The sequence below is a fragment of the Cornus florida genome, unplaced genomic scaffold, assembly GCF_030987335.1.
Source record: "Cornus florida cultivar Cherokee Brave unplaced genomic scaffold, ASM3098733v1 CherokeeBrave_3.0.0_Hap2_Chr11, whole genome shotgun sequence".
Classification (NCBI taxonomy): Eukaryota; Viridiplantae; Streptophyta; class Magnoliopsida; order Cornales; family Cornaceae; genus Cornus; species Cornus florida.
In genome coordinates, this window is record NW_026775581.1 from 69,521,792 (window position 1) to 69,533,107 (window position 11,316).

Consider the following 11,316-nt stretch of genomic DNA (forward strand, 5'->3'; position numbering starts at 1 on the left):
TATTTATAATTTAAATGACTCATTAGTCTTATAACAATTTTATAACATTAGTTTTTTTTGGCCTTTTATAGTAAGAAAAAGTAAGACTTGATTTTCCTAATCATTTTTTACAATATAATCAAATACATAATTAAAAAACGCAAAACTAAGGCTACAAGTGTTTCTAGGTAAAATATTTTTCTGAGAAAATAAATTTCTTTTTTAGGTGAAATTTTTTTTTATATTATTTTTTGGTGTTCGGCAAATATTTAAGTTTATATTGAAGTCTGAGTCTATCGGACGGGGACATATAAAATAACTTATTAAAAAAATTTTAATAAAAAAAAAATCTAAAAATATTTTACATCCAAACAAGAGCCTAAATAAGTATTGTTTTATATTTAAAATAAAAATTTAAAAAAATAAAAAAAACAAATGTATAATACCTTGTACATTCTAAGGGCAATCTCTCTTCCCCTCCAAGCCCAGTTTTCAAAGCTGGACCTCATATAATATGATTCATATTCGGCGCTCGCGGAGGTGACAAACCACATCTCTTGTTTCATTTCGTTACCTTTTAAATCTATATATATATATATTTTTTAGAAAGGTAAATAAATTTTATAAAATAGCAACAATAGTACAAGCTGGATGGTTAGCCCAAGCTAACCGAATAAACAAGCCCAAGAGTACAAGGCCCATCCCAGAGCTGCCCACACAGGAGCCACAGAAAAAAGGTTGCCCAAAACTGGACGCAAACACAAAGCAGTGAACATGGAGAAGAATTCTCGCCCTTCAAGCACTTAATTATTGTCTGGAGGCTTTGCCCGCGGCCGAGCAACAGAAATGAATAAATTTTTTAAATCTATCTTCTTTATGTGATCTGTCACATTTTTTATTTGGGAACTGCCTATGTGGGTTTGTCTTTTCTTTTGTTGTTAAATGTTGTGAATGGTGGTGCTTATTGAAAGCTGTGATGATGTATGTGAATGATCCTCTCCCAAGACTCCACTAGCTGTGTTTACATATACTTTATTTGTTTTTTTATATATTTTTTTGAATTGCATGTCCTATTTAAGAGAATCTGATGAAATGTACTATTAAGATCTTCAGATTTGATCTATGTTTATATAATAACTGAAAGAATAAAAATTTATGGACTTTTTTTTTTATTTTTATTTTTTTTATGTCAATTTATGAGCTCTAAAGTGAGGGCTGTTGTCTGGTTCACCGGTTTACATGATGTAGTTACTGTACTCTAAATATATGAGGTTAGGTTTGTCTTCCTTAAGGTCTTGGCACAATCGTAAGGTTGCTTTATTAAAAAAAAAATCTCTTTACATATACAGATAATATGAGATACATCAAATCCTCCTAGGTCTCGCAATAATAGGAGTCTCGTGTACCGGGTAGTCCTCTTTTAGGTTTGTCTTAAGTCTCTCGAGTCTCGCCCCAAAATCCTGTTGCAGCAGGACCAAAACAGGGTAATGAGCCTTCAAAGGAAGGGTGGCAGGTTTGACAATGTATATGGGTTGCAGTATTAGTTTTGCTTTGAAAAAATCTCCAGGCTTTCCACTACATGCTGCATCCTGCTCATGAAACCTATTAGGCTATTCCCATTAATTTGAAAAATGATAGCTTCCAAGCTTAAGAAAGCACTGGCCTCATAAGTTGACTTTGTAAATGCCCAGAAAAGCCATGATTTGGAAGTTGAAACCCATTTCCCCCTCTGTTTCAATCAATGTGACCTCACTGCTATCGCAAGGCCAGCTCAGTATAATTTGGGGACAGAGTCGAGATTTTTGGTTGAGATTTCCAAGAATGACACGGCCATATGACTTGGACCATAGCCATCAAAATAGTAGCATAATCGTTCATATCCGCCGGGGCATAAAAATTCATATGATTATATCTCATCCGTATATACATAGAATGGTTCCATCAGATTATATCATCTGAGATTCTGAATGCAGATCGAGTACTAAACAAGAAAGTTCATCATAGATTCAATAGTACACCTTCCCTAATAGAAACACTATGGCCAGAGACGGACCCAGAAAATTTGTGAGGGGGCAAAAGTGAATTTTTTTTTTTTTTTGTAATTTCGGGAGGTGGCAACATTAAAATTTCATAGGTTGAAAAAGAAAAAATTACTACTATTAAAAAAAATTCAGCCCCCCCAGCTCCTCTGTAAAAAGATAACATTCAAGAAGACCAAACTAATTGGATTTTAAACCAAAGAACAAGAATATAAGTAAATAGAAATTTAACGCATATTTTTCGTAAATTTTACATTAAGAATGATAAGTTTGACTAAGAACTACATTAAGAATGATAAGTTTGACTAAGAACGAAGAATAAGAATTCGCCTTATTTTTGAAGCCCAAGATGCTCACGAGAGAAAACATCGTCTTCGAGTGAGAGTTTGCCACAATGCCCGTTAGGCTATTCTTTGATTGCCATTGTAAGGTTCTTTTTTTTTTTTTTTTTTTTTTTTTTTTTTTTTTTTTTTTTTCTTTTTCCTTTGAACTTAGTCATAATGTTAGGAACACAAAACATAACTTAGTTTTGTTCTTTGTCAAGTGGGGACCTTAGGCCATTGCCTCAATGGCCTTTATAGTTGAACTTCTATGCTATAGTGACTAAGATATAAAAGTTAGCTTGTGTTGAAAAATAAACTTGATTTTAGTAGTTAGTATTTTCAAATATTTTTATATCCATGATGCATGTGTGAATTTAGCATATATGTTAATAGGTAGTAAATTGTCTTAGTGGGAGTTAAAGTATTGGAAAATCAAGAGTCATGAGAGTTATAACTAGTAATGGTCATTTTAGTGGGTTAGTGGGAGTTATGCCTATTGAAGATTACACATACATATGTGAGGCCTATATAATCATGTACTCTAGTCATTTTAGAATAAGAATATGTTGGATATAAGTGAAATAATATATTTCTTCCTCTATTTTTCTTTCAAATTATATAGAGTTGCATTTATTTGTAAAGCCCACTATTTCCAACAAAGTGGTATTAGAGAAATAGCCAACAAAGTGGTATAAAAGCCAAGTTATTATCAGAACCAGGTTCCATATTAGAGCCAGATTCATGTTTAGAGACTAGACAATCCTAAAGGCGTGACGAAGTTGATCCTAGATGGTTCAACATTTTAAGGAAACATGTTTCTCCTTGATGATGAAGAAGAAGGGAAAATGTATTTTCTTAGTGAAAAGATGATGTTTTCTAATTACAAGAGAAATGAGAATCATCATGACTTCATACCTCAAAGCATGTGATTTGTGGGATGTTGTTGGAGAAGAGCCAAAGAATGACATGTCCAACAAATTTCGTGAAAAAAAAGAAGATAAGGCATGGGTAGTGTTGCAAAAGGTAATACATCAAGACATTTGAGAGTATTTTGGAGAGTCCAAAACTCCAAGTTGTATTTAGAAGATGCTCGAGATCATCGTTTCCAATCATAGAGGTGAATCATTACCCATGAAGTATTGGGTACAATGCTTTGAAGATGATGAGTTTACGAATGCTGATTATGAAAGTTTTGAGGACAAAGTTGTGGAGAACGAAAAGGTGTATCATGTAAAAGAAGTTGAAAATTTTGGAGATTCAAAAGTTAAAGGAGAATTTGAAATGATGAATGAGGAAAAGGTAAGAAAAGATGTTAAAAAAGAAATTGAAAAAGTGGAGGATGAAGTGAAAATAGAAGATTTAGAAGAAGAAATTGCTAAAGAAGATGCAAAAGTTCAAGTTGGTGAGTTAACATTTTCAAGTATGGTTACAAATTCTACCTTGAAAGAAGTTATATTTGACTTATTTGATGAAATTATTATTTCTTCATATTCATCAAATAATGTTTTTTTTTGTGGAGAATGATAAACTTCTCTTCAAGAAAATTATTCCAATTAATTATGAGATTGAAGCTAAAGGCGAGAAGAATTTTTTGAATTATTTTTTACAAGATGGTCTGGAGAATTTTGTAATTGACACAGGTTGGGTGAATATGGAGTTATTTTTTTATTCCAAAGAAGAAGCACATAAGAAGTTCAAGAAGTTTCAAGAATTCAAGAAGAGAGAAAAAGGATGGTGCACCCATGTAAAGAAGATAAATGTTGATCATAAGAGAGCATTATTCAAGCATTTAAAGAAGTTTCACAAGCCCTACACATCAATGGAAATGGCCAAGAAGATTGAAGCTATTGAAGGAAGTGGAATTGAAGATCAACTATCGAACTTTTGATCAAGCCTCCAAGATTAATAAGAAGTTTATTTTCAAGTTACAAAATCAAGTTTAAAGGGGGGTGTTGAAAAATAAACTTGATTTTAGTATTTAGTATTTTCAAGTATTTTTATATCCATGATGCATGTGTGAATTTAACATATATGTTAGTGGGTAGTAAATTGTCTTAGTGAGAGTTAAAGTATTGTAAAATCAAGAGTCATGAGAGTTACAACTAGTAATGGTCATTTTAGTGGGTTAGTGGGAGTTATGCCTATTGAAAATTATGTTAGTGGGACATTTAAATGTAATGGGTACACGTACATATGTGAGACATATATAATCATGTACTTTAGTCATTTTAAAATAAGAATAAGTTGGATATAAGTGAAATAATATATTTCTTCCTCCATTTCTCTTTCAAATTATATAGAGTTGCATTTGTTTGTATAGCCCATTATTTTTAACAAAGTGGTATCAGAGCAAAGTCAGAAAGTGGTATCAGAGAAATAGCCAACAAAGTAGTATCAAGAAATAGCCAACAAGCTTGTGCTAGGTTTTTTCCTTCGATGTCCAAAATTTTGTCAACCCATCTCATGACTTGGTTGGAAAAATCTAGTTTAGACAAAGGATCCAAATATGAAATGATCGAATTTACTTAGATGGAAACCATTGGGAATCAGCTCTTGATGTCTCTATTAGTATATTGTGCCCTTTTCCATAATTAGGATTACAACAGGAAAAACAAAAAGCATACATCCTTTATTGGTGGGAAAACAACAGGAACATCTGCATATACCTCTAAAAAAAGAAGGTACAATCCATATATATTAGACAGGTCAAGGACAACATACTGTTCTCCCTGAACAACATCTCTTATCTTTTGCCATGTTTATTCTCTTTATTAATTTCCCAGTTCAAAAGGAAGAGATTAGAGAGAGTTCTCAAATCTTTGCATATTCAACAGTGTCCTTCCCATCATGAGGTTTCTTGAAGAAATGCCTAACATAATCCGAGTAGAGAACTTCCTTATATATTGGTTTCTCTCCACTCTCGAGCACCTCCGGCAAAGGGCCAATAACATCACCAGGTCTTGGGTTCACAAAGATTGGGATTGAAATCCTGGTGTTGCTTCCATTAGCAATCACACGGTGCTCAATGCTCTTGTATCGTCCATTGCTCATTATCTGTAGTGCATCACCGATGTTGATGACAAGCGATCCATTGACCGGTGGGACATGGATCCAACTTTCGTCCCCATCCATTTTCCTCACATAGAGCCCACCAATATTGTCTTGGAGTAGGACAGTTAGTGTTGAGACATCTGAGTGACGCCCTATTCCTACTGTTAGCTCAGGATTAGGACATTTGGGATAGTAGTTTAGGTTGATTCTCTTTGAACCCATCAAAAGGAACTCTTTTGTTTGGTCAATCACCTTTACATTGAGTCTATTCATCAGTGCCTCTAACAGCCTCCTAATTACAAACTCAGATCTCTTCATGAATTCCAGTGCTTGGTCCCTAAATTCATACAATAGTTAGTATATGAAAACATTGTATTAACCTCTCTCTCTCTCTCTATATATATATATATTGAAAGGTGTATTAACCTATATTCGTGTATTAATTAATGCACAAATACATGCATTGGTAAGGAATGATACGATAGTATGCAGATTGACTGGGGCTATGGCCTTAAATAGACCATAATGAAAACAAAAGATTCATGTTCCAATCCTAAATAGTTGAGAAAAAGGCCTAGTTGTTGAAATTAGTGCAGAGACACACACACACGTATATATGTTAACCGACATCTATTCTTTGTTAACAACTGCTGAAAGAGGAAGTGTTTATTGTATAATAATAATAAATAAATAATATACAAATTTAATTAGTTAAGAAGTGCTGAAAGGATGAGGAACGACTGAATTGTAAAAACCCAAGAAGGGTGATATACAAATATAGTTAATATTTGCATTTATGCACGTATATAAGTGTGTAAATGCATGTGTTCATGGGTGCTTGTATCTGCATAATTGTTTTGTGTGTATGCATCTATGACTGTATATTTGTGTTCTACTGTTTCTTTAATAAAACTTTGCATGCTTACTTGCACGCAGGAGGCCAGAATGCACTAGCATCATCTTCTGAAACATAGAAGAGGCTAAGGTAATCTTTCCACTCCAGAGCCTTCTCAGCCACAGGACTGAAGCTCGTGCCAAACCGGACATTGTTGGTAAGGGAATGCTCTTTAGAGTACTTCCTCTTCTCCTCTGCGGGCAATCCAAAGAACTCATGAGTCGCGTTCTTCACATCCTCAAGTACTTCAATGGGCACACCATGATTGACAATTTGAAAGAACCCCCACTTCTCTGCTGCATCACATATCGTTTCAGCCACCTTCGGATCATCCCAATTTGACATGTCAATGACTGGTATGGACTCTTCAGACGCTATTTTGATGGTACTAGCCCTTTCTTCAAGAGGTTGAATATATTGCTTGGGTAGGGCACTGAGTCCCATATCTGCAAGACCCTTCACGCCATAACCTTCTTTCATTACAAAGTTTTTGACATCCGACGAGCCGGAGAGAAGTGTGGACACGGCCGGGGCCATTGTTAGAGAGTTTTAAGGAATGAGAACTTTAAGGTATTTGCCAGAAAGGAGTAGAAAAGGTGATGGTGTAGTTTGTATCCCATGAAAGGTATTTATACTCGTATTGTTTGACAATGCCTACAATTTTTTTTTCCCCTTATTGTTGCTAGACTTGCTATGTTCATGCCTTGTCAACTGTCCTCTATTAAGGTGCATTGTTTTTAGACTGTTAACAAAATAATTCTACTTCTCGTACAGTACTAGTCCTGAGATTTTTAATTGCAGATAATGTCAAGAGAAAAAAAAAAAAAAAAATTGCAGATAATGACTGATTGCTCTGATCCACGCATTGTTTCCAACCCTCATTGACTGACCCAAATATCACACCACTAGTCTTATATTGATCAATGACTTGAAGTTGAGAGAACTATTAAATGTCTCAGACCAATAATTATAATGCTATTGGGTAGAATAGAATTGAAATTGGAAAAAATTAGTTCAAAGTTTGTGCATTAATTCAAGGCATTAATTTCATACCACATAAGGATGTTTGTGTACTTTATTTAAGAAGGAAAATGCTAAATATCACTAAAATAATACAATAGTATATAGTGCAATAACTTAAAGGCTTGCATTTACATTCCTGTGATATCGAAATAGTACGTATAACTCCCCATTATTTGTTCACCTCCCCTATACTTTAAAAATGGTGCGAATTAGTGTCTTTTGGGAGTTAACCTCTATTGATCGGTACCGAAACTACAAAAAGACTAAAATCCCTCCCCCCCCCCCCCCCCCCCCCGGCGCGAAGTTAACCTCTATTAATCGGTACCGAAATTACTAAAATCCCCCCCCCCGCCCCCCCAAAAAAAAAAAAACTACAAACTACAAAATCTATCAGAAGTGCAAAACCAATATATTTGAGTTTATCTATCTGTCTGCAAGAATCAAAAGTTTAAAACCTATTACCTATATCAAAACCCATATCGGTATATCATTTCAGATTGTTCAAAAAATCAAAACCCATATCTTTCCATTTCCATCACCCGTTGTTCCAGTTCGGGTTCGCCGTTCGCAAGCTTCAGTCGCTGTCTCTCAACTCTCAAGCTTGCCCTCTCTCTCTCTCTCTCTCTCTCTCTCTGCAACTACAAACTACAAAATCTACAAGAATCAGAAGTTTAATTAAAACCCATATATTTCAGTTTATCTATGGGTTTTGTTTTATTTTTTTTTCTAAATCAACTAATCAAGGTTTATAATTCTTGTCTTGCAAACTAAATCCTATTTGGTGAAATTTTTTATGATTTTTTTATATATTAGGGCAAATCATTTCAGCCTCCCCAATCGCCTCCAACTCTATTCTTGTTCTCAACTCTAAACTTAACGGCCCCCTCTCTCTCTCTGTAACTGCAAACTACAAAATCTACAAGAATCAGAAGTTCAAAATCCATATATTAAAATCTAATTTCTTTGAATTTTTTTTTCGATAATAATAATTTTGAACTTTTTTTTGAAAAGGAATAATTGTGAACTTCCATATGTAAGTAGATATAATTAAATGACAATTTTGAATTTAATATACATATATATGCAGATCTGAGGCTCCTCTACCTGTCTTGGGAGGCATGGTAACCGCCCTTAAGCTCCTGCTTTTCCCTGCAAAAATTCTCTAGTGAGAAAATCAGGAAGAGAATTGTTTTCTCCTTTTATATATTCAATATCAAAGTCAAATATAGAAAGAATAGCTTGCCATCGGGCAAAAATTTGTTTTGAGGCTATGTTATGAACATCTTTCTTTAAAACAGTTTTTGCAGATTGGCAATCAATACGAACTAAAAATTTTTGATTTAGTAAATCACTTTGAAATTTTGAAATGCATAAAACTATAGATAAAATTTCCTTTTTGATTGTAGAGTAATTTTGTTGTGCTTTGTTCCATGTGGCAGAGGCGAACTGAACTAGTTGTTCATTGTCACCTGTTTTTTGTTTTAGGATACCTCCATATCCTAATTCAGAGGCATCAGTTTCTACAATTTTGAAGGCTTCTGAATCAACAATAGATAGGCAAGGGAGGTTTTTTGCTTTACTTTTAAGGATTTTGACTGTTTTTGTATGTTCATCGGACCATGGGGGAGGGGACTTTTTTAATCTTTGGCGTATTGGAGCACAAAGAAGAGAAAGATCCTTGAAAAACTCAGAAAGATAATTTAGGCATCTTAAAAATCTTTGAAGCTGGGTTTTGTCTTTAATTTCATCAGGGAATTTGTCAGCAAATTGGATGGATCTGTTGATTGAGATGACAGTTCCTTGGTAGATCTGAAAACCTAAGAACCTAATCTTGGTCTGAAACAAGGTTAACTTTGATAAAGAAATGACTAATCCATTATGCTTGATGGTTTGAGCAAATATATTGAGATGTTTCCAATGAGCATCTATAGAAGAAGAAAATATTAGTATATCATCAATATAAACAATTGAAAAATTCATAAGATGAATAAAAATATCATTCATAATTTTTTTGGAATTCTGAAAGGGCATTTTTTAATCCGAAAGGCATCATATTCCATTCGTAATGGCCAAAAGGAACCGTGAAAGCTGTTTTGTATCTATCTTTTTCAGTAATTTGGATTTGCCAGAATCCTAACTTGAGATCAAACTTTGAGAAAACAGTTGCATGAACTAGACATTGGATTAGGTCCTTTTTGTTGGGCAGGGGATACCTGATCCATTGAAGAACTTCATTGAGGGGCTTGTAATTGATAACTAATCTGGGAACACTTCTTTCTATTTCAGCATTCTTTTGGACATAGAAAGCAACACAGCTCCATGGGGAACGGCTTTTTCGGATGAGGGATTTGTTCAATAATTCCTGTACTTCTTTCATACAGTAATCAAGAAGTTCTTGACTCATTTGGCTAGGACGGGCTTTGGTAGGGATATCCTTTTCATTGAAATATTTTTCATAAGGTAATTCAACAATGTGTTGTCTTCTGTGCCAAAAAGCGTTTGGGAGATCAGAGCAAACTTGACTTTCAAGTCTCAATCTGAACCTTTGAATAGAGTCTTGGAGACTTTTGTGACTGAGTCGTTCATCAATCTGTTTGAAGATTAGTTCTTGTTTGAGAAAGTCTAAATGCTTCGTTTTGCTCTCAATCCTGTTGACAGCAGGGACCTGAGTAACATAGGAATCCTTAATGGTATTGAGATCCTTGGTGTCTATAGGATGAGCAAAAGGAAAGCAAATTTCTTGTCCAACTAGACTTGTTGAAATGCCTTGGCTATCAACTTTGAACGGGTAAAGAAGAGAAATAAATGGAGTTCCCAAAATAACAGGGGTATTGAGGTCTTTGATAAGAATGAAAGGTGTTTTAATACAAAGACCCTTTGATTACAAACATGGGCTTTGGTTAACTTGTACTGAACAGCGAGTCACGAACCATTAGCACCTTGAAGTCGTTCTTTGGTTTTCTCAAAGTATTTCGTAGGGACAAGTCATTCATTGATACAATTGAGATCAGCACCAGAGTCAATGAGAGCCACTGTATGAATGGTATGGTCTTTGTTGATGACAATTTTCAGATTAACATGCCATTTCTAAAATGTTATCTGGGTCAGAAGGTTGATGTAACTCTCATTGTCCTTGGTGGGATTTTCAGAAACTTGTTGTTCAAGTTTTGCAGAGGACTTAGGTAGTAAGGCATCTATCTGGGATTGTTGAAAAAGAATTTGGCTTCTGAGGGTAAGGATATCATGAGCAGTGGAATCTTTCAAAGCCTTGCCCTCTTGCTTTAGGATTGAAATCTCTTGCTTGATTTGTTTGATTTCTTTATGGAGATCTTGAATCGTAATTGGCATCTGGGGCTTTGTACAAAATCTTTCAAAGATATCAGTAAGGTTGTAAGTATTTGGTATAACAGCGGGAGCTTTGTCGTTCCTTTGGCCAATGCTGTTGGTGAATTTAATCAAGCATTCCTTGCGCTGATCAAAATCTTCTATTTTGTCAATGAGTTCCAACATGAATTCTTGATCCTTAGTAATTATACAGATGCATTTGGTTTTGATAGGTTGGTCATCCAAAGATGGGTTGAAAGAATTAGAATCATAATTTGTATCAGCATGATAGTCATCTTCTTGAATACCATTGATATCATGTTCGGATTCTTCATCTGAAGAGTTTAAAAGAATTTGCATTAGTTGGCTTCTGATGGTTTCGGGGAGATCAAGTATATTGATCTTCTGTTTGGCCCTGCAATCGCGTTTGTAGTGACCCATCTTGCCACACTTGAAGCATTTTATATCTGCTTTTGAGGTGACAGGCTTCTTTTGAAAATGTTTTGGAGGAGGGGCATTTTTCTGTCTATTTTTCTCAGAGGAGAGATATTTATCTGCAACGGAGGGCTTGTTCTTGTTATACTGTGACCTGTTTTCGTATCTCTTGGGAAAAGTCTTTCTGTAGCGGGTGTGACTCTTTCGTTTGGAAGGAGGGGTTAGGTTTTCAAAGCCGAATTGTTGG

General features: G+C 34.7%; 1 protein-coding gene across 1 annotated transcript; it reads right to left on the bottom strand.

Annotated features, from left to right (window-relative positions):
* Window positions 1–5,152: 5,152 nt before the first annotated feature.
* On the bottom strand, window positions 5,153–7,237 carry LOC132285739 (feruloyl CoA ortho-hydroxylase F6H1-3-like). Its single transcript, XM_059787934.1, has 2 exons — window positions 6,319–7,237; window positions 5,153–5,729 (listed from the first exon to the last, which is right to left on the bottom strand). Exons 1-2 carry the CDS (start codon window positions 6,822–6,824, stop codon window positions 5,153–5,155), a joined length of 1,083 nt encoding a protein of 360 aa, XP_059643917.1. The 5' UTR covers window positions 6,825–7,237.
* Window positions 7,238–11,316: the final 4,079 nt, after the last annotated feature.

Coding starts and splice junctions, on each gene's coding strand:
- LOC132285739 (XM_059787934.1), bottom strand. CDS start 6,824: ATGGCCCCGGCCGTGTCCACACTTCTCTCCGGCTCGTCGGATGTCAAA. Junction 5,730..6,318: donor TTCTGGCCTCCTGCGTGCAA/GTAAGCATGCAA, acceptor GTATGAATTTAG/GGACCAAGCACTGGAATTCA.